The sequence below is a fragment of the Squalius cephalus genome, assembly GCF_949319135.1.
Source record: "Squalius cephalus genome assembly, chromosome: 16".
NCBI classification, from domain to species: domain Eukaryota; kingdom Metazoa; phylum Chordata; class Actinopteri; order Cypriniformes; family Leuciscidae; genus Squalius; species Squalius cephalus.
In genome coordinates this window covers 31,914,328-31,938,102 of record NC_137137.1, presented here as the reverse complement: position 1 = coordinate 31,938,102, position 23,775 = coordinate 31,914,328, and the positions used below count along the sequence as shown (strand labels likewise).

Below are 23,775 nucleotides of genomic sequence, written 5' to 3'. Positions count from 1 at the left end.
TTAGCTCTCACTAGGCACGCTACCTTGGCTGTTAACTGATTTTACTGTTGAAATAGTGGCAGGCTAGGACTAAAGTGGACTTGGCTGGTTTCTGCTTGTGTCTAGAAAGTGCTAGGACTTTGAAAGTTGTAAAAAGGTTTACAGTGTACGGCAAAATATGTATGGGACCAATGTATGTATGGGGCATGTTTTTCATTGTCTCTTCCCCACTTAAGGTAAGGACTATTTATGTTTTTAGCCTCTGACATGATTGTTCTGATTACAGTGTTTGAGGGTTTCTAACTAGTATAGCTAGTCGACAACAAAACTATGTTAATAGCTTAAATCAAGTGAAATATGATCCAAGTAAACCACCGACTCCTCTTGACATGGCCTCATCGTCTAGTTTGTCATACTGTGAGTGTGTTAATGACAACAAAAATAGGCTACTTACTTGGTGATTCCACGAGATAGTGGTAGATGTCTGAATAGTCCATATTTGGCCACTGCGTGGGGTCATTAATCCAGTTTTCGACCATTTCAAAGGGACACCTCTATAACCCCGTATCCAGTAGCTTCTTTAAATACCGCTCACGGTCCTCGGCCGGCAAAGAGAGTGTGTATGTTTGTGTCATTTTTGCTATCAAGAAACTTTGCAGATCTAGAGCGAGTGAGTTCTGTTCTCAGGGGAATCCGTTTGTCTTCCCCCAAAAAGGGGCGTTACCCTTCGATGACGCAAAAGTAGTGTTGGTCTATGAAAACATTTTAAACGACGAGCATTGGTGTTGACTCTCAAACATCGCCTCTTTTCGTGACCACTCCTCAAGCACCTCTTGGCCCACGATCAAGCTCCTGGACGTGACAGTGGAAATGCAACTGACCCTGGCATGCGCTATGAATGCTCGCTTTTGGCCCGACAGTGGAAACACGGCTACTGTACCTCTACCAGGAGCTCTCAGTACCCATGCTTTAAGGTACTCTGAAGCCAAATTAGATGACATTGGCATCGGTACAGAAGAGGATTATGAAGACAGTGTAGGGTAGGGCTTCTCAACTCTGGCCCTCGAGTTCCACTTTCCTGCAGAGTTTAGCTCCAACCCTGATCAAACTCATCTGTCTGTAGCTTTCTATTCTTCCTAAAGATCTTGGCTTTGTCCGAAAGCCTAAAAATGCATTCTAAGGTAGGAAGGCATCAAGGTGTGTCCGAATCCAGTGTTAGCTTTACTTCTCCTGAGTTATATGACTCTTATGAACCAGTTATTTTTGGTGAATCAAAAGCCCCTCCCGGGAAATTGCCGTAGTGATGACGCACGTGCCATCGCCTTTCTACAACCTATGCTGCAGCATATGGGGAACGAGCCTCTCGGCAAACCCAGTGGCACTACTGGGGAGTATGGACTCGTCTTTGTGTAGAAATGATGAAGAGGAGTTATCAGCAGAACTGACATCTGACAGGAGTTATCACATCCTGACGTCACGTGTCTTTACGGGATGTATGTGAACGCACTCACAGATTCTGGAAAATCACTGGCAGTGTGAATGAACCAAAATCAAACGATCCCGGGACAAATCCTGGCACACATTATCCGTGTATTTTCCGGAATCTCTGTGTGAAAGGGGCTAAAACACACTGTTGCTCAATTCAGAAACAAATGGACTGTTTTTCCATTATTTATATAGTATTATTTTCCACAATACTTCTAATCGTTTATTTTGACCTGTGTTGTGTAGGATATTTGTAGCGCGTGGATTCTACGACTTCCGGCTCCACTTTTACATATTTGATCTCATTTATTTGATATATTTGACGATCCCGATCACTGAAAGCAAATAGCAGCTAGCAACTAATAGCAGAGTTAGATAAGGAACCAATTTAAGCCTATTGTTTTTTGCATCTTGTTGAATGGAAAAAATGCATTTAATTAAATTGTATGGTGTGACAGTATAGTTTTATAAAATTAGTGTACATAGAAATCTTTGAAATGTTTACATGTTTATTTCACTTTTATATATCCCCCCAAAAAACATATTTTTCAAGTTGCCAGGTATGATCAGATATATTGCTGTCTATTTAAAACAAAAATAAAGTTGTATTTAAGGTTGTAAGGTAATATACATTATAACATTTCTATAAAGATATGTATTACTATTGTGGTATGAATAATAAAACAAACAAAACTGCAAGCTACACTTATTGTCACGATTCCTGTCTTGTGTTACTCTGTCTTAAGGGCTTTTAAGTTCAAGTGTTCTCTTCACTTGGGCTAGAGCCCTGCATTTCAGCCCGAGCCCGACGGGCCCCGACTTTTTTACGCCCCTAGGGCCGGGCTTCGGGCCAATTTTCACGTCATAGTTAAAATGCGGGCCGGGCCTCGGGCCTTTTTTGGGTTATCCTGCTTTTTATATTTTTAGACATTAATTTAAAAAAAATATGAGAAGTTGATGTTGACGATAGAAAAACAAACATAGAAAGAAATTTCGTAACCTCATAACTTATGGCGTTATTTTCCTGTCAAATGTCGAGAGCGCATTATTGTAGCGTGAAAGTAGGCTACATTAATATAATGCGCGAGCGCGAATCTCTCTGCTCGCACACGGAATATAATGTGCCGAGCGCGAATCTCTCTGCTCGCGCGCGGGAACTGGACGTGCCCTGCACTTAAAACGTGTTTTAAATACTGGCCATTATAGCCATCAGCTAATCTTAAAATTACACTGACATATGACTGACATGACAGTCTGTCTCACGCACGCACACAGAAGGTTTCCCGTCAGCGCGACCCACTATTCACCTCATGTGCAAATAATGGAGAATATTAAGAGAAAAATTGCGTGCGTGAGAAAAATTCGTGATAGAAGAAAGGAGGACTGGGTTAAAACCTTCCACTGTGGATGCTTAGCTATTCTTTTTCTCCACGATGCTCTGTTAGAGACTGTTCTAACTTTTCGTTTGATTGGACTTTATTTTCGTTTAACTGTTGGAAACCTCTGATGTTTTTCGTTTGATTGGACTTTGTTTTCGTTTAACTGTTGGAAACCACTGGAAAAAAAGAATGGCCATGTTCTGTGGTGCATTTTTGAGGTAAGATAATCTGCAAGTTTGTTTTTAATTTATTTAATTTAATTTGTTTATAGGCTATTGCTCATTTCGTTTGCAAGCGCTGTTGCGAGCAGCCTGAGCCTGCCTCAGTATTTAAAAAAAAAAAAAAAAAATTGACTCACTGTGGTTTAATAAATAAACATTTATTAAACTAACTGTCTGTGTGATATGCTTGAAGTTTTTTTATATCTATTGATTTTATTGTAGACAAGTAAAGTATTATAGCATTGATTTGAGAGGCTCAATTGATCAAACATGTTTTACTCGCTGTCGGCTCGGTTTGCTTGGTCGTCATTTAAAAAAAAAATGCTCCAAACATTTGTCTAAATTAACCTAATAAAGAAATGAAAAGAAACATTAATTTACATAACTAACAAAGAAACATAACTAACAAAACTGAGCTATTTTAATGGCTGCAAATAGGGCAGGCTGCCGCTGTGTAATGAAAAGAAAAAAAAAAAAAGAAAAAAAAACCGGGCTCGGGTCGGACTCGGGCTGATAATTCTGATGAGCTGTCGGACACGGGTCGGGCTAGGGCTTGAGCGTCTCGGGCCAGGGCCGGGCTCGGGCCTAAATTTGAGGCCCGTGCAGGGCTCTAACTTGGGCCATTGGTGCTTGGACCCTGACGATTACACTTGCAGCAATATTTCACTATAGATGATATATACTAAAGATACTATATACCGTATTTTCTGGACTATAAGTCGCACTTTTTTTCATAGTTTGGCTGGTCCTGCGACTTATAGTCAGGTGCGACTTATATATCAAAATTAATTCAGACTGAGATGAACCAAGAGAAAACATTACCGTCTACAGCCGCGAGGGGGCGCTCTAGTTGGCGGAGTTGTTCAGAAGCGACACGGATGATGAAGAAAATGATGAGGAATGAGATCGCGGGAGCTTGGTGAACTTGTTTACTGGTAACTTGCTTGTTGGACTCGCTGGCTTATGTTAATTTAGCTTATTCAGCCTCCCAGATATTTGTTCTTTATGCTATTGTGTAGCTGAATAACGTGTGCAGTGCGTGTGCGGTGCATATGCTGTGCAGGAGCAGCACGCGCTAAAGTGCTTTCACATAAGCTGCGTTTGCAGTGCGTAACTGACCCGCGGCTGTAACCCCAAACACATTGTATTTCAAATCCAGAAGTTATCAGCAAATTTTATTTAAAAAAAAAGAAAAAGTTTTTTGTCAGCATTGCGATTCTCTTTATACGTATACTCTTTAATAGACGTATTCACGTTTAAACACAATTTAAACAAACTATTATTCAATGCATTACTTTTATATAATTATATATTAAGTTGCTCAAGCAAGTGGTAAAATATTTAACCATGCACTTATATTAAAATCGCATACATTTTAAATTAAAACTCAAAATTGACAAAAACAGCAGACTCATACCCTTTCTTTTGCATAATTTAAATCTTTATACAATAAATCTTGCATGTCACAAATAACTTGTTTTTCCACCTCCACGAATGAGACGAGTGTTGTTCATTATGTCGCCTTGTTGAAGTAAATTGTAGTTTTCCTTGATTTACCAACGCTTTAAGTAAAAAGATGACTGTGAAAAATAGTAGGCTAGTATTTAATTAAATGCATTTATGATGAAATTACTACATTTTCATGTCAATCTGGTCAATCTGTATTCATTTTGACCACAAACCGTGTGCTGTCACTTTAATTCAGCGCGTGCAGCACAGCAAAAATAGACTCGGTGCGGAAACGATCGCTGCACTGCTGTATACGCACCGCACCTGGAACGGATCGACGGACTGCAACCGCGTGCATTGTGAAAGCTCTGACCTGTTAACAAGGGTACGGAAAAATATACGCACTACAAACGGAGTATGTGTGAAACGGGCGTTAATGTGTTACGTTAACATACTGGACACCTATTCAGTCTGTTGTTCTGTGTGCTACTGTGTAGTTGAATAACTTGCCTTTCCTGATTAAATGTCTGTTCTTGGTCTTGGATTTTGTGAAATAAATTTCTAAATAAATGCGACTTATAGTCCAGTGCGACTTATATATGTTTTTTTTCACTTCATGAGGCATTTTTTGACTGATGCGACTTATACTCCGGAGCGACTTATAGTCCGAAAAATACGGTATAGATGATAGTATCATATGATTGAATGTTTGTTTGCTTTGGTGTTGCCACCTCTCACAGTCCTCATGCTACCCCCTTGCCACCCCATACATATAATTTTTGTAGATCCTTTTTGTAGATCCGCCCCTGGGTTGGAGCTAAACTCTGCAGGAAAGTGGAACTCGAGGGCCAGAGTTGAGAACCCCTGCCGTAGTTGTTCCTTTATTGATTTTATGTGTTGGCAGTGGCACTCTCTGATTGCTCAACATGATGAATCAGGTCTGTTTGGAACACAATGATTTCAGAGAGATCACTTTCAGAGGGCCGACTGGAGGAAGTCGAGATGTGTGAATGACTAAGAATTTGCTGATGACAGTCATGGGATTGGAATACTTTCATTTATACGTAAATGAAAGTATTCCAATCCCATGACTGTCAACTGCTGGGTTGTTTCAACCCAACTTTGGGTCAAATATGGACAAACCCAGCCGTTGGGTTAAATTTTGTAATTACATTTTTAACCCAACGTTTGGGTTTGTCCATATTTGACCCAAATTGGGTTAAAACAACCCAGCATTTTTTAGAGTGTACTATTTGCTATTTGTGATCATTTTTTAAGAAATGACATTTGTTAGATTTAATTACAGTATGCTGTAAGTCGTCTGAATATTTGAGTCAATCACATTTAAGAGTAAAAATCTATTTTATAATTTTACAATCGCTGGGACAAATATCTCAATACTAGGTTTACTTTTTCAAAACTCTTCACACAGTTATTCTGAACAACTTTGCACAGCAGTTAATTTCACATTCAAAATGCACTAAAATTACCAAAAAAAATTAAAACATAAATAAAGAACACTTAATAAATGTCTCAAATCAAATCATTCTTCCATAACACAAGCAAAGGTTGTCACCCAACAAACTTAATCACTCATAAAACCAATACCTAAAAAATACTAACAACAGGTAGCATTATACGTGTTTGCTTTTGAAAAAATTCTTTACAAAACAAGAATGACACACTCTACTGTTCATAATTCACTGGAGTATATGTTACATGATCCATGTTTACATTACACTACAAAATTAAGTTGGTCCAAGTGATTGTAAAAAAAACGAAGGGGCGGTTTACACGACACTGTTTTCAACTAAAAACAGAAAAGTTTTATGTATTTTTGCCATTCAATTACACGACTACGGCGTCTTGGGGGCCTGAAAATGCACATTTTTGAAAACGATTCTGTTATTGTCTCTGTGTAAACAACTACATAAACGTGAATTTGTGAAAACGGTGATGTGTTGCGCATGCGTATTATATGTTCAGTCTATAGCAAGTAGTGTTTCTTTACAAAGTGACATCGCCAACTACTGGCCTGGCAGAATAATACAGTGTTTTTATTGATTTTTGCAGATCTGTGTGAATGGGGCAGCCTGACTTCATCATACTCATATTCTAGTTAGAATGTGAGTCTGATACTGCTCCATAGAGATTTGATTATGGGGCGTGTCTCAACCGAACCAGGAAAAAAAAAAAACTCTGCATTCAATTGGATAGACCTACAACCAATCAGAGCAACGGAGTAAATGACGCATGTTCTTCATTCATATTTTCAACCAACAAAATGTCGCGGCTCTCTGTTCCTCTTTTAAAATGAATGCACTGTGGATATCTTCTATAACAGACGCGATGGCGGAATCTACACATGATGTTTCATAAACAAAGTTTACCTTGCGAGGAGCACGTACAAATAATCAATCCAATATCAACTTGTCATCAAACAATACCATGTCTAACGTTACCCTATATCAGTATGAGGAAGCATATTCACTCTGTCAACTTACCTAACACTCCCTGACAGTTTTTCAGCATCCCTCCACCACCCCGAGGGGGGGGGGGGGGGGGGGGTATGGCTACCGAGCCCACAGCCCTCTCCTCGGACAGCACGTCATATACGCATTTATTCTATCTGACTTATTTGTAAGTGTGAACTCGTGAAATCTCAATTCTCCAGCTGCAGTCGTCTTTGTTGTAAACTAATTCAAATCAAGCGCTCTTTGGTGACGTGGGTGATTACGTAACCGCAGATCATCTGTCCATCATCGATTAAAGGGACACTATGCAAGTCTGAGTGTTTTTTCTCTACGAGCTCCCCCTAGTGTCTGGTAGTATAATGCTTTCAAACACTCTGTCGTAAAAACGTACTCGGTTACCTAACGTAACCTCTGTTCTCTCTAGAGAGGGAACGAGTATTGCGTAAGAAGCTTACGCTACGGGTAAAGTCATCTTTTCTCGAGATATGAAGCCAAAAAATTATCCTTAATTTAATATCTTGTCAACGCAGTGCGGCAGCAAGCAGACCTAGAGCAAGCGAAGTCGCGTGCTCATTGGCTGCTCTGCGGCAACTGCAGCAGCCTATCGCTGAAACCTTAGCGTGACGTCACGCCCAATGAGCGCGCTGGGCGCGCTCACGCGTCACAGCCCATGTGAGGAGGCGTGGCTTTAGCTTATAAAAGAAGGTTCAGAGGCTGCTATTCTCTGGTTTTTGTCGCTGAAGCGAGTGAGCTCGTGGCGCGAGCACGGCGGTTTACGCAATACTCGTTCCCTCTCTAGAGAGAACAGAGGTTACGTTAGGTAACCGAGTACGTTCTCTTACGAGAGGTTCTCTCGTATTGCGTAAGAAGCTTACGCTACGGGAACTTCCCTTGTCAACGCCGTGCGCGCCCCGCATCCACTGAATGAGTCCCAGGGAGAAACCCGGGGAACACTATAACAGGGAACCGGGCGGCCAAGAATGGCTAGCGCAGTACATAAGCACACACATAAGGGCTCAGAGCGGCGTGGCCGGTCTGACTAACAACCCCAGAATTGAGCTCAACCAGGAGAGCTAAATCACACAGCAGTAGTCTGCACACAGAGTGGGCTGGCTACGCGGGACTTAGACAGATAAGAGTTTAGCCTGCAGGGCAGGAACTTCCAGATTGTAAAATCTCACAAATGTAGAGGGGGAGGCCCAGCCTGCCGCTGTACAAATGTCATGAATGGAAATTCCACTAGACCAAGCCCATGAAGAGGCCATGCCTCTGGTGGAGTGGGCTCTGATACCCAGCGGGCACTGCAGATTTTTAGACGCATAAGCGGCTGCAATCGCGTCCACTATCCACCTGGACAGGCTGTGTTTCGAGGCGGCGAGACCTTTGGTGCGCCCACCAAACGAAACGAAAAGCTGCTCCGAGCGCCTGACAGCGGCGGAGCGTGTAGTATAATTCCTAAGCGCTCTGACAGGGCAAAGGAGTTTACCATCGATCTCGCTGCCGGATGACGGCAAAGCGGAGAGAGAAATGACCTGCGCTCTGAACGGTGTGCCCAGACTTTTGGGGACATAACCGTGTCTCGGTTTGAGGATGACTTTAGAGTCATTAGGTCCAAACTCGAGGCATGCAGCGTTAACTGACAGCGCGTGAAGGTCACCCACGCGTTTAACTGACGACAGTGCTATCAGAAAAACGGTTTTTAGCGTGAGATATTTCATATCCACTGTTTCCATGGGTTCAAAGGGATGCGCTTTCATGGCCTCTAAGACCAGGGACAGATCCCAAATAGGAACCGACGGGGGTCGCGGCGGGTTCAATCTCCTCGCTCCCCTGAGGAAGCGGATGATGAACTCGTTCCTCCCTAATGCGCGGCCCAGCGCCGAGTCGGCAAAAGCTGAGATGGCCGCAACATAAACTTTGAGCGTGGAGGGGGACCTGCCCGCGTCCAACAGCTCTTGGAGGAAGCCCAGCACCTGCGATACCCCACATGTTAGTGGATCCAGCCCTTTGGCGGTGCACCATTTACTAAACACAGACCATTTTGAAGCATAGAGCCGCCTCGTAGAGGGGGCTCTAGACTGTGTGATCGTGTTCACAACCCCTGTTGGCAAGTCAACGGGTAACCGTTGATGACCCACGCATGCAGAGACCAGCGCTCTGGATGGGGGTGCAAAATCGAGCCGTGGGCTTGAGAGAGAAGGTCTCTCCTCACCGGTAACGGCCAGGGGGCTGTGTCCGCCAGCCGTATTAGATCTGGGAACCATGTTTGATTCTCCCAATACGGGGCTATGAGGAGCACCGTGTGGCGCGCTTCCCTGAATCTCTCGATAACCTGCGGCAGCAGGGAGACCGGGGGAAAAGCGTAAAGCGGGCCGCTGGGCCAGTTCTGGGCCAGCGCGTCCTCGTTCTTTGAAAAGAACTTTGGGCATTGCGCGTTGTCTTGTGACGCAAAGAGGTCGACTTTCGCTCTGCCGAAACGGCGCCACAGTAACTGGACTGTTTGGGGATGCAAGGACCACTCTCCCGGGGGAACATTGTCCCTGGACAGTCTGTCTGGACCATCGTTCAGGCGACCCGGCACGTGCGCGGCTCTCAGTGAGCGCAGTGAGTGCTGAGCCCACACTAGGAGGCGTTCCGCCAGGGTGCAGAGCATTTTGGATCTGAGACCGCCCTGGCGGTTCACATAGGCTACCACTGACATGTTGTCTGTGCGGACCAGTACATGGTGGCCTTGCAGGTATGGGAGGAAGTGCTTGAGCGCATTCTCGACCGCCAGCATCTCTAGACAGTTTATATGAAGGCGACACTCCTGGTCTGACCAGCGGCCATAGACCGGTCTGCCCTCGAAAAGCGCTCCCCAACCTCCGTTGGACGCGTCTGTCGAGATAACTTTCCGGCGTGAGACAACTCCCATCGTCACCCCAGTGCGATACCATTCGGCTGCCAGCCAGGGTCGAAGGGCTGAGACACAGCCCTGACTCACTCTGACTCGTAAGCTGCCGGCCGTCCAGGCTCGGTGAGGCACTCGCGCTCTTAGCCAGCGTTGAAGCGGGCGCATGCGCAGTAAGCCCAGCTGAAGCACTGCAGCCGCTGAGGCCATGTGCCCCAAAACTCGCTGGAATGTTCTCAGCGGAGTCTGGTTGCCCGTCTGGAAAGATGCGGCTAGGTGTCGAATGCGGCGCGCGCGCTGCTCTGACAGTCTGGCCGTCATAGCCACCGAATCCAGTTCTATTCCGAGGAACGAGATAAACTGGCGGGGCAGTAATGAGCTCTTGGCCCAATTGACCGAGAGACCCAAATTTTCCAGATGGCCGAGAAGCGCTGTCCTGTGAGACAAAAGCTCTGACTCTGAATGCGCTAGAATTAGCCAGTCGTCCAGATAGTTCAGTACCCGTATCCCCTGAGTTCTCAGGGGAACGAGAGCCGCGTCCATGCACTTCGTGAATGTACGGGGTGCCAAAGATAGACCGAACGGCAGGACGGTGTACTGATATACCCGGCCGTCGAAGGCGAATCTCAAGAATGGCCTGTGACGGGGAATTATCTGGATCTGGAAGTATGCATCCTTCAGATCGAGAGAGATAAACCAGTCTCCCTGGCGAATTTGCGCGAGGATTTGTCTGGTTGTAATCATTTTGAACGGCCGTCTCATGAGGGCTCTGTTCAAGTGTCTCAGATCTAAAATGGGTCTCAGCGTCCCGTCCTTCTTGGGTACGAGGAAATAACGGCTGTAGAAGCCCGACTCGCTCAGAGAAGGATGCACTTGTTCTATAGCCCCCTTGTGCAACAGCTTTGCTATTTCTGCCCGAAGCAGATGAGCCACTTCTGTGTTCACACTCGTCTCGGTTCGCGCTAGAAAGCGAGGCGGACGGCGAGCGAATTGAAGCGAATAGCCGTGCTTTATGGTATTCAGCACCCATTCTGACACGCCCTGGATAGCTTGCCATGCGCTGGCACATCTCGCTAGGGGTCGAATGGTCTCTGGGTTCAGATCGCCGCGCTGTGCGGGATGGGGAACCTGTATCAGAGAAGATAGGGGGACGCGCGCATTGCGCGCGTCGCCGGTGCTCGAATACGGGGGCTCGCAGACAGCGGGGACTGGCTGTGCAGCATTCAATGGCTCGATCACTGTGGACGGGGCACATTTTGAAGCTGGGAGCCCGTGGCGCGAGAGCGGCATGGGGGTAAACGTGTCTGATTGTAAGTGCGCGCGCTCGTGAGCGGGCGCGGGGCTTACATACACAACACGGCCAGTGCTGGGGAGCTTTAGAAGATCTGCATCCCGGGATAACTGAGTGACAGAGCGTGCAGCGTGTAGGTGTGGGCACAGATTCGTGGGCACATTTTCTACACTTAGCACTCGAGCGGCGCTTGCCCGCTTTATGAGAGTGCGCTCTGTGAGCGTTACCGGGGAAACTGTGTTTGTGTGTAGTGGTGAGCACGTGGGTGTGGGCACATTTTCTACACTCATGACACCTTCGGCGTGAGCCGGAAAACCCGAAACCAAACTCTTTATGAGATATCTCTGGGTCGCCGTAAAAACGGCGTTTGTGTGCAGGCGAGCGAGTTGTGTTACTGGCTCGTTGGCTGCGATGTGAACCACTGCAGTAGCCTTTTTTAAGGGGACTGACAGGGCTGGGCGCTTTGATGGCAGTCCGGCCGCAGCGGGACTCAGCCATCTTTTCCTCCCTGCGGCTGCTAGGAGGACTTCGCGGGCTCAGGTTTCAGCGCTATCCTAGGCCGGGGTCCCCGGGGGGGAGGCGGTCTGCGACGGCTGACTGAGCGCTGTCTAGGGCGGCCGCCCTGGCGTCGCGAAGATGGAGGCTGAGCAGAGCGCTGTGTCGAGCTGCGTGCAGGAGGCTGATCCTGAGAGCGGCCTGCAGCGGAGCTCGAGCGGCGGGGCAGAAAGAGGTTCATAGCCTGTGAGGCTTTCTGCACCTCTGAGAAGCGATCCACAATCCCACTGACCGCTGGGCCGAACAGGCCGGTGGGGGAAAGCGGGGCGTTGAGGAAAACTGCGCGCTCCCTTTCGCTCATATCCGCCAGCGTCAACCAAAGGTGCCTTTCGGTGACGGTGAGCGAAGCCATGGACCTTCCGATGGCTTGTGCCGCTGACTTGGTGGCGCGAAGCGAGAGGTCCGTCGCGCTGCGCAGGTCAGTCAGAGTGTCCTGATCCGGGCCTCTCTCGTCCAGATCACGGAGGAGATCGGCTTGGAGGATCTGGAGCACAGCCATGGAGTGCAGGGCGGAAGCGGCCTGGCCGGCGGCAGCGAAAGCGCGGCCGACGAGGGCTGAGGTGGTCCTGCAGGCTTTTGACGGCAGGGCAGACTTTGAGCGCCATCTAGCGGATGGCGGGCAAAGGTGCGTTGCCACGGCTTCTTCGACCGGAGGGATCTGTGTATATCCCTTCTCGGCGGCCCCGTCCACTTGGGAGAGGGTCGCGGAGGCCGGTGAGCGGAGTCTCGCGGAGAATGGGGCGTTCCACGATTTAGCGAGCTCAGAGTGGAGCTCAGGCAGGAAGGGTGCTGACCTAGAGGCGGGCGCTTGGCGGCGGCTAGGCAGAAAACACCCGTCGAGCCTGTTAGGCGCGGGGGCCTTGGGTGGGGACCAGTCCAGTCCCATCTGGTCGACCGCTTTGGTGAGGAGGCGGAGGAGTTCCGCGTCGACACTGGCGCGGGACTTGCTAGACTCCTGTGTCGAGGAGGCGGAGCGGTGAGACCCCGACCATGCCTCGCTGTCCGAAGCCATGAGAGAACAGCTGTCTGATAAAGCGGCGTCGTCCGCTTCATCCCCTAGGGCGACGGCAGTGCGGGCGAAGGCCGGCCGCTGCGCGTCGGGAAGGGGAGAGGGAGATAGCGAGGCTCGAGGGAGGGGCTCCGGCGAGCACTCAGCAGCTGCCGCGGGTTCCGGTGGCCTCTGAGAGCGGCGCTTCTTCTTGCGCGGCCCGGTGGAGGCAGACGGTGAGACAGCGAGAGCGTCGAACGAGGCGAGTCGAGCCCGCAGGGTCGACATCGGCAGTTCTTCGCATAATTCACAGCCGCCCGCGGAGAGAGCGAGGGCTGCGTGGTCACGACCCAGGCAGAGAACGCAGATCACATGGCGGTCTCTTTCGCTGAGCGGAGCTTTGCAGGAAATGCAGTTAGGCATGATGCAATGTAAAAGGATATAATCGCCGGATAGCGAAGCAGGCAGGGATAGCTGAAGGCGGCGAAGACGACCGGCTTCCTCAGGTAATCCTCGGCTTGCAAGGCGCTTGTTTCAACGGCGGCTTCCTCAGAGTCCAGCGATGCGTAGTGCGTCGCTGAAGAGACAAAAATCAGAGAATAGCAGCCTCTGAACCTTCTTTTATAAGCTAAAGCCACGCCTCCTCACATGGGCTGTGACGCGTGAGCGCGCCCAGCGCGCTCATTGGGCGTGACGTCACGCTAAGGTTTCAGCGATAGGCTGCTGCAGTTGCCGCAGAGCAGCCAATGAGCACGCGACTTCGCTTGCTCTAGGTCTGCTTGCTGCCGCACTGCGTTGACAAGATATTAAATTAAGGATAATTTTTTGGCTTCATATCTCGAGAAAAGATGACTTTACCCGTAGCGTAAGCTTCTTACGCAATACGAGAGAACCTCTCGTAAGAGAACGAACTGTTGTCCCTCCCCCCTTGCCACGAGCAACCCAGCTGATCAGCTGTCAACCCAGCTGATCAGCTGTCAACCCAGCTGAGCAGAGGAACCGGCTATTTCAAAACCAGTTATGTCTACCGAGGCAAGTAAAGCAATACTTTCTTTCCAACTGATGGCGATTTTTTTATTTATTGTGTTGTCATGCATACTAGTATTTTTACCGGGAACGAACGATATGAACGAGGCGAACTACTGCTTTCGTGTTTGTTTGTTTGTTTTTGGGAGAATGGGCATGGGCATAAAAAATATATATATATCGGAGGCTAATATTTGTCTAAAGTTATATTAGCAAGGTCTATAAGTTCATCTGGTAGAATGATGGTTTACCTTTGCTTGTCTAAGAAAACATCAGAACGTTTTTTCTAGCTCGATCATGATATGTGCAACATTTTGCGCGTCTGATATTGCCTACTATCAGACGCGTTGACTTAGTGACATAAAATAAAAGTGTAAGTTACACAAATAAAACCGACAGAGGAACGGCCAAACAACTACAGAAATCAAACGTGTTTGCTATGACAATGCTAACATCAAATTTATAGTATCTAGCATACTAGTAAGCCCCTAACAGACAGCGATCATAATAAAAACCTTTACAGACAATAGCAAACATCCTGAGGTCGCAATTACTTGAAATTTAAATATTAAACACAGTTTATTCCAAAGATACTTAACTTACAAGTGCAACAGCAGGATCAGCATCCGTTTTGCAGGCTTCTGTTTCTCTCAGTTCTCACCATTCTGAAAAAGCCGGTCCGATATATTTACTCGAGTCTGACTTCTTGCTCGGTCAGTCTCCCGTTTCCTTTTTCGTTGGTCCTCCGACAAAGATTTCCTAGCTTTCTGCTTCTTTTTTACAGGCTCAGCCTCAGCCATAACTCAATCTATCGTTGCCCTTTGCTTATAGCTAGCCCGCCGGTGCTTGAATAGGGGCGTGTACGTGTGCAGTGCCGTCAAGCAATTCGTTACATCGCGAGACCTGATATCACGCGATACTTCCTGACACCGACCCGCGTCCCAAAGTTGCAAGTGAGTTTTTTCCGCTCTCGGGCACCAGGGGGGTGCGAAACCACCACCATTCAACCCGAAATAAGTAATATAACCATTCCACTGACTCCGAAGCTGTTCAGTTAAGGTTAAAAAGTTACCTAGAGCACCTTTAAAGCCCGCCCTGGCAATTTGATTGGCTCGGCCTTTTGGGAGCCGAGCATAATTACTCCTCAACAGATCGAGTCCAGACCATAGGTCCAGACCGAACTTCCCGACCAAAAAATGTTGTGGGCGGGGTTCGGGCTGGCACCCAGGCTATGAACGGGGATCATTTTGACAACATTGTCATCTGTACACGAAAATGTTTTGAGTACACTGTTGTTGTGTAAACATACCCTAAAATGTATACCAAGTTCTTAGAAATGTAATCTTTGTATTCCTGTTTTGGTTGGTTTTGGAAAAAATGCATGCCTTTTTCATGGAAAGTTAAAATTTATTTACTCTAGTAATTTCATGTGGTTTATCAAGTAAAACATAATAATATATTTTCCTTGCATCTACAATACACACGAGTGTATGTGTTTATGAGTATTATTTCAAAAAAGTTTTTTTTTGTATGTGAAAGGCACCATTTTATGGATTCTGACATGGACTATGAGAGACCAAATGTCGAGACTATCAAGTGTGTGGTGGTTGGGGACAACGCAGTTGGAAAGACCCGGCTAATCTGTGCCCGGGCCTGCAATGCGACTCTTACACAGTACCAGTTACTTGCCACTCATGTGCCCACCGTCTGGGCAATAGATCAGTACAGAGTCTGCCAGGAGGTGAGGAATGCCTAATGTCATATTCTCATTCATTCAAAGACAGGTATTTTGATGGAAAAACATGTGATGGATGCCACTATAATCTATAAATTCCCTGATAAATTATCTAATAATTTCTTTTTAAATGTACTGTACGCAGTTTCTCGGGTAAATCTCCATGCATGTGATAGATGTGTCTTCCCGGCCAGGTTCTAGAAAGGTCCAGGGATGTGGTGGATGATGTCAGCGTGTCCTTGCGTCTCTGGGACACTTTTGGTGACCATCACAAGGACCGCAGATTTGCGTATGGCAGGTGAACTTGGATCATTATCTCTCTACTTCATACTAAATGAAGTATACACTCATTTATAAATTATTAGGGATATTTTTATTGTTGTCATTATTTGGATGTTATACATATTTTGCAAGAATACTGGACAAACAGAATGTGGAATATAAAAAAGAAAATGATAAAAGCTGTTTTCAAGCTCTTTACAACAGTGTTTTACCACAAACATGTGAAATTGTCACATTCTACAGAACTGTATCAGATTAAACTTTGCTCTCACTGATAAGCTTATAGTATACTGTGCAGAGGTCAAAGGTGACCCGAAAAAGGTCACCCAGCTACCTAAACAATTTTAAGCTGTATAAGTTAATGAGTTGTCTCTGGTTTGCTAACAGGTCTGATGTGGTGGTGTTGTGTTTCTCCATTGCAAACCCAAACTCCCTCCACCATGTGAGGACAATGTGGTACCCTGAGATCAAGCATTTCTGTCCCAGAGCTCCTGTTATCCTAGTGGGCTGCCAGCTAGACCTGCGGTATGCTGACTTGGAGGCAGTGAACAGAGCTCGCCGCCCACTGGCCAGGTAACTATTGGTAACCGTCAATGCTGCACCTGCGCAGAGTTTAGCTCCAACACACCTGCCTGAAAGTTTCTTGTGATCCTGAAGACCTTGATTAGCTGGCTCAGGTGTGAAAATATCTATAGATATACAAAAACGGTTCACCCTTGCTACTTATGAATGGGAGAAACTGCAACACGCAATATGGCAGAATACGTCCCGACCTTCTAAATAAAAGAGCCTTCCCATAGAAACCTGAGACTTGCGCTTAGGACTGCACATTGGCTTGTGTAGTCCGAAAAATAGGCTTTTTTAGTGCTATTTGAGCATTAGAAACTACATTCAGGTACGATTTTTGTTGCTGATTTGAAATGTTGTTTAATTGTGAGTTCGGCAAGCAGTTTTTGAGATTTCAGGATTCACCCATTCCAATAGATAGGTCTTGGATGGCCAAAATAGTTGCCCAGAGGCGTTCAAATATGGCCGCCGGCGCCGAGTGAAAAGACTTTCCTTGAAAGGGACTTTGGGTGTGTTTAATTAGGGCTGGAGCAAACCCTGTAGGACTGTGGCCTTCCAGGAGAAGGACTGCACCCCCCCCCCCCCCCCCTAGCTGTAAACCTATGTCCCTATCAATTCTACTGACTACCATTTCTGTAAAAATATTTTAAATAAGTTGGTCACTACAAACAGTACAATTCTGTCATCGTATACTCTCTCATTTTGTTTTGAACTTCTGTTCTGAGTGATGCGTCTTGACTCTTTGCTGTATATTTAAATGAACTTGAAATTTTGAGAGCAGTGGTTAAGGGGAAGTTTTCAGTGAATAATGACTTAAATTGCAATCTGTTCCTAATGCAACACTATTGAATAACTTCATAATATTGTGTATGAGATGTATGGACTAATTTGAAGGTACTTTAATGGTGCTACCTTGTAATATTTGAAGCTCGGCTGCCAGGGGTGTCCAATACTGCTCCTGAAGGGGCCACTTTCCTGCAGTGTTCAGTTCCAACTCTGATTAAACACACCTGCACCAGCTAATCAAGATCTTCAGACTCACTGGCTGTGCCCGAAAGCTGAAAAATGCTGCCTCCGTGGGCAGGATACAAAGGTAGGAAGGCAACCAGGCATGTCCGAATCCAGTGATCGCGCCACGTCCTGTACCTTCACCTGTTTGATTTTTGAAGACAGCATTGATGTATCATTCACTGCGTTTGATATCCCACAATCATGTGTGTTCCATTCCGTGGCAGTTGAGCAAAAAATAAATATGACGTCTGAAAGTTGCAGTTGGTGGTCAGTTTCTGTGTAAATGTTATTTTTTCACCAACTTTTACCAATTTTGATGTCATTTCTAGCAAGAAATGTTGTATTGTAGTAATTATTTGCTTAGTTATCACTATTGCTCTCTCTATTTATCTCTATCTGCTGTAGATCATTAAAGTATTATGCTGCCTCAGAAGTCTGTCTGAAATCAGTTTCTTGAGATACCTTCATACGCCAATGCCGCTGCCTGCAAAGTCATTGCTTGATAGGGCAGTGAGAAAACAAGTCAGCTGCCTAAGCTGGCTACGTCTAAAAGCTTATAGGAGATGACGTATAGCCTCACTGCCCTATCTGGCAATGACTTTGCAGGCAGCGGCATTGACGCATGAAGGTACCTCAGAAACTGATTTTTAATGACCACAGAGAGTCAGGACCTCGGTTTAACGTCTCAGTCGAAGGACGGTGCTTGTTACAGTATAGTGTCCCCGTCACTATACTGGGCCGTTAGGACCCACACAGACCACTGGGTGAGCATCGCCTGCTGTCCTCACTAACACCTCTTCCAGCAGCAACCTGGTTTTCCCAGGTGGTCTCCCATCCAGGTACTGACCAGGCTCAACCCCTGCTTAGCTTTTGTGGGCAACCGGGGGATATGGCTGTATACAGGATGTGACATGATCATTGCATTCTGATGTGCCTAGTTGCCTTCTTACCTATGTATGCTGCATGCGGAGGCCGCATTTTTGAGCTTTTGGACAAAGCCACTAGAAACTTTCATGCAGGTATGTTGGAGCTAAAATCTGCTGGACGTTGACCCTCCTGGAGCATTTCTTGAACACCCCTGACCTATGCCCATTCACTTTCATTGTACAGTAAATAGTAAGTCTTTTGGTTTTCTCACAGGTTTGGAATGACATGAGAGTGGTAAATGGTGACAGAATTTTCATTTTGGAGAGTGCTAGTCCTTTAGTATGATGACACAATGCTATTTTTTGTTTCAGACCCATCAAATCCAATGAGATATTGGCGCCAGAGAAAGGCCGTGAGGTGGCTAAAGAACTAGGCGTCCCGTATTATGAGACCAGCATAGTTGCTCAGTTCGGGGTTAAGGACGTTTTCGACAACGCCATCCGTGCAGCCCTCATTTCCCGCCGCCATCTGCAGTTCTGGAAGTCTCATTTACGAAACGTTCAAAGGCCACTCCTCCAAGCTCCCTTCCTTCCCCCTAAACCTCCCCCACCCATTATCACCGTTCCCGCCCCTCCCAGTAACATAGAAGAGCACCCTAGCCGCCTGCTGGAGGACCCGCTGTGCGCTGACGTCATCTTAGTCCTCCAGGAACGGCAGAGGATCTTCGCCCATCGCATTTACCTTGCCACATCCTCGTCCAAGTTCTACGATCTCTTCTTGACCGAACCACGTGGTTCTGAGGGGACCGAACGGGAGCGAGAACGACCCAGAGGACCACCACTTTCTGGCCGCGATTTGCTGATGCGTGCAGCTAGTTTTGACGTTTGTGAAAGTAGCGACGACGGAGATAGAGCAAACTTGCGTTCTTGCACCAGTGATGGAACTCTAAAAGGCGACGGAGATCGCCGTGGTCGTCTGTTCCCTGCCTTGAGTCGTGCTTTCATTAGCATCCAAGAAGAATTGGTGGATGACCCCGTCACCTTCAACCCTAGAAAAATGACTGTTGTGCACATGGACCCTTCAATGCAACCCGGTCCCTTCCGATCCGTGTTGCGGTACCTGTACACAGGCAAACTAGATGAACGGGAGAAAGAGCTAATGCAGGTGGCTCACATTGCGGAGCTGCTGGAAGTGTTTGACCTGCGTATGATGGTGGCTAACATCCTGAACGATGAGGCCTTCATGAATCAGGAGATCACCAAGGCCTTTCACGTGAGACGCACAAATCGAGTGAAAGAATGTCTGGCCAAAGGGACCTTCTCTGGTGAGAGGCATGTGAACTGTATGTATGCTTGGCAGTTATTAGGGATGGGCCAGAAAAATTGTCTAGTCATCCAAAAAGCAAAGATTTTTTTAATAAGATGGACTAGGGTGCTTATTTAGCTTGTCGTTCTTTTTTTTATTCTTTTTTTTATTTTAATTTGAATTTTTTGCATGAAATTAAAAGTACATTTCAAGGCAGTTACACAATTACAAATGTAATTGCTCTAAAATTGCCACATGAATTCACCCATTTTTTTGAGAGATTTTTAGTAACACAATCAAATAGTTGATTCAGGGTTTCAAATTAAGTTATTAAACAGACATTTTGAACTGATTCACAAATAATACTTTAGGAAACCTAATGGTGCATTAAAATTATCGCATTTATTAAGTGCTTGATTTTTATATCACCAGCTAAATTATCACAATTATGTAATGAATATTCAATATATCACCCAGTCTTAAAAATCTGTAGGTGTTTGTGAGGATTGCGATTAACATTCTTATATTTGTCAGTTACACTAACTGTGCATAGTATTTAGACTAGTTTTGCTATTCCTTCTCCTGTTTCATGCAAATGTCCCTATTTGTCACCCCAACCTTCTTGTGTCATGTAGAATAAAACTGTCAGCTGTATATTAAAAAGCAAACTTGTGCGTTTTTGGTATCTGCACACATTGGGTGTACAGTGTCCATCCTAGCGGAAGGTCGAACAGCATTTTTTCATATAACCAAAGCAAATTTGTCAGATGGGCTCAAGCAGAATATCCCTTCAAGCTATTTTCCCCTCTACTTCAGCTTAATTTTTCACCCCCATAGAGAAAAACAAGACCCCATATTTTGTCAGCTGGCTTTCGGTTTCATAATCAGTGCTCTTCTGGTAGTGAGAACCGGTGTGGACATATTGTGTTTTTCAGCACTCTCAGGGTTTGGAGGACATCAAGCTGTCTTGTAATGCTGACCGAGCTTTTATCATAAACACTGAGAAACACTTCAATTTATTTATACTTGACTCTAGCACTATGATTGAGCTTTAGAGGAATGTAATATTGAGCCACTGTTACGTTATCAAGATGATATGGTCAAAAAGCCTATTGGTCGAATTTGAGATTGAACAGTTTTTTTTTTTTTCGACCAGAGAATGAAGCATGTTTATATGATATAGAAATGATATGCCATTATAATGGTGATTTGAAAAGCTACAGAAGGTCTTCTGTCCTGTGCTACAGATGTGGTGTTCAGATTGGATGATGGCACCATTATGGCCCATAAACCACTGCTCATCTCAAGCTGTGATTGGATGTCAGCCATGTTTGGTGGACCATTTGTGGAGAGTTGTACAAAAGAGGTAATGTGCATTAGCATATATCCAGTACCAGTGGTAAAACTGAACTACTGTTTGTGGTCTGTATTTTAATCATGTAAAACTTCATAATTTGTCTAACGTGACCCAGTGTAGTTTTTGATAGGAATCTGATGAACGGAAAGATCAGATGGATATACTTTTGAATAAACATTTTTTGATGGACAAACAGATTATTTCTCAACATTTGGATGGATCTACAGGTGCTGGTCATAAAATTAGAATATCATCAAAAAGCTGATTTATTTCAAGAATTCAACTTAACAGGTGAAACTAATATATTATATAGACTCATTACATGTAAAGTGAGATATTTCAAGCCTTTATTTGTTATAATTTTGATGATTATGGCTTACAGCTTATGAAACCTACGAAATCAAAATCCCAGAAAATTAGAATATTACATGAAATTACACAGTAATTACACAGTGATACCATGGTCATTAAACCAGGTTTTGGTTATTTTGGCAGTGTGGGCAGGTGCAAATCCTGCTGGAAAATGAAGTCAGCATCTCCATAAAGCTTGTCTGCTGAAGGAAGCATGAAGTGCTCTGGAAATGTCCTGGTAGACGGCTGCGTTGAGTGGACAGCACAGTGGACCAACACCAGCCGATGACATGGCTCCCCAAACCAACACAGACTGTGGAAACTTCACACTGGACTTCAAGCATCTTGGATTGTGTGCCTCTCCATTCTTCCTCTAGACTCTGGGACCTTGGTTTCCAAATGAGATGCAAAATTTGCTCTCATCCAAAAAGAGGACTTTGGTCCACTGTGCTTTATTAAATCCAGAGTCAACGCAGCCGTCGACCAGGACATTTTCAGAGCACTTCATGCTTCCTTCATTTCCCAGCAGGATTTGCACCTGCCCACACTGCCAAAAGAACCAAAACCTGGTTCAATGACCATGGTATCACTGTGTAATTACTGTGTGATTTCATGTAATATTCTAATTTTCTGGGATTTTGATTTCGTGGGTTTCATAAGCTGTAAGCCATAATCATCAAAATTATAACAAATAAAGGCTTGAAATATCTCACTTTGCATGTAATGAGTCTATATAATATATTAGTTTCACCTGTTAAGTTGAATTCTTGAAATAAATCAACTTTTTGATGATATTCTAATTTTATGACCAGCACCTGTAGTTTTAACCCTATGAAGCCTACTGAATCATATTTGATACAAAAATCTCCAAGGCCTCTAAGTGATCAACATTATCAGAATATTGCTGAAAAATCTGTTGTACACAGTTTACTACATTGTCATTGTCAGATTGGTTGACTTTTTTAGCAAGTAAGGCCTTTTAGTATAATAATAGTATAAAAAACTTCACGTGTCTTTTTGCTGTAAGATCTCTAATGATTTGTATAAAGTAAACTTAGGAATAACTTATATTGTTAGTAATATTTTAAGATGAATACTTACTGGACTGAATCAACTTAAGTTTACTTGATTATCCATACATTATTTTTTAGAAAAATCATGTTAAAATATATCAAATATGATACAAAATGGCTTTTGAGGAATGTTTATATGTTCCCTTTCAGTCAGTCACGTTCGATGTTACATCAGAACTGAACTGACGAATTGGGATCTCGCCTGAAAGCCCAATCACCTTAGAGTGTAAACTAAACAAGCCAATGGACATTGGCACAATTTATATTGTGCACTCCGCCCCGCAAGGCGGGTATGAATGAAAGCGCGATTGCATCGCACATTCAAGCTTTGCAATTTGCAAGATTCTGCTCTCCAATCACCATTCGAGTGTGCGTGTCACGGCAACCCAGCACATCATTCCTGCGGTCGAGACTCGAGTACCTCAAACGAGGTGGAGTCCCCTCTGGTATGCCCTGATCTAGTTCCTCCTCCCAGGGGAGGACTACTTCGGCGAATAGCCAAGGTGACCTGAGGATTACAGTGAGGGCTTCCCCGCCGAGTACATCTCCGCGGGCCCCACACTCTTCTAGTGCATCACAAGCTGTGAAGCTTCCGGATGGGATTGCTGGCCCTTCAAATGGGGGACCTAGCGTTTGGTCCCTCCTGTCGATATGAAGTCAGGGTTCAACAGCCCCTAGTTCATTGTACCCAAGAAAGGCAGTGGGTGACGGCCAATCTTGGATCTGCGAGTTTTGAATCGTGTCCTTCACAAGCTCCCGTTCAAAACACTAATGCAGAATCGCATTTTCAAATTCATCTGTCCCCGAGATTGGCTTGCAGCTATCGACCTGAAGTATGCGTATATTCATGTTTTGATTATCCCTCGACACAAACCATTCCTACGCTTTGTGTTCGAGGGTCAGCATATCAATACAAAGTCCTCCCCTTCGGGCTGTCCCTGCCCCCTCACATCTTCACGAAGGTCATGGAGGAGGCACTAGTCTCTCTGAGGGAGAACGGCGTTCGCATTCTCAACTGCCTCGACGACTGGCTCATACTGGCCCACTCACGAGAGCAGTTGTGCAAACAAAGGGACATGGTGCTCAGGCACCTCAGCCATCTGCTCAAGGGCAGGACTACGGCCCCACTAAAACTTTTTCAGAGGCTCCTGGGGTATATGGGATCCGCAGCCACAGTAACACTGATTGCATTGCTTCATATGAGGCCGCTTAAGCACTGGCTTCACGGCTGAGTTCTGAGATGGGCATTGCAATGTGGCACTCACCGGGTGACAATCAACCCGGCCTGTTGCCAAACCTTCAGCCTGTGGTCAGACCTTGTGTTTCTACGGGCAGGAGTTCCCCTAGAACAACTGTCCATGCATGCTGTTGTCTCCACGGATACCTCCACCACCAGCTGGGATGCAGTCTCAGGCGTTTGGATGAGACCCCAACTGCATTGGCACATAAACTGCCTTGAGTTGCTAGCAGTACAGCTTGCAATTTATTCC

At 45.6% G+C, this 23,775-nt stretch overlaps 1 protein-coding gene across 3 annotated transcripts in view; it reads left to right on the top strand.

The window, feature by feature from the left end:
* The window catches only part of rhobtb2a (Rho related BTB domain containing 2a), a 45,928-nt gene that overhangs the window by 4,957 nt on the left and 17,196 nt on the right, over positions 1-23,775 (top strand). For all 3 annotated transcript variants that reach the window (XM_079896195.1, XM_079896196.1, XM_079896197.1), the window contains exons 2-6: positions 15,277-15,478; positions 15,667-15,770; positions 16,142-16,327; positions 18,571-19,523; positions 20,752-20,870. In XM_079896195.1, the coding sequence (XP_079752321.1) occupies positions 15,277-15,478; positions 15,667-15,770; positions 16,142-16,327; positions 18,571-19,523; positions 20,752-20,870 (1,564 nt within the window). The remainder of the gene's footprint in view (positions 1-15,276; positions 15,479-15,666; positions 15,771-16,141; positions 16,328-18,570; positions 19,524-20,751; positions 20,871-23,775) is intronic.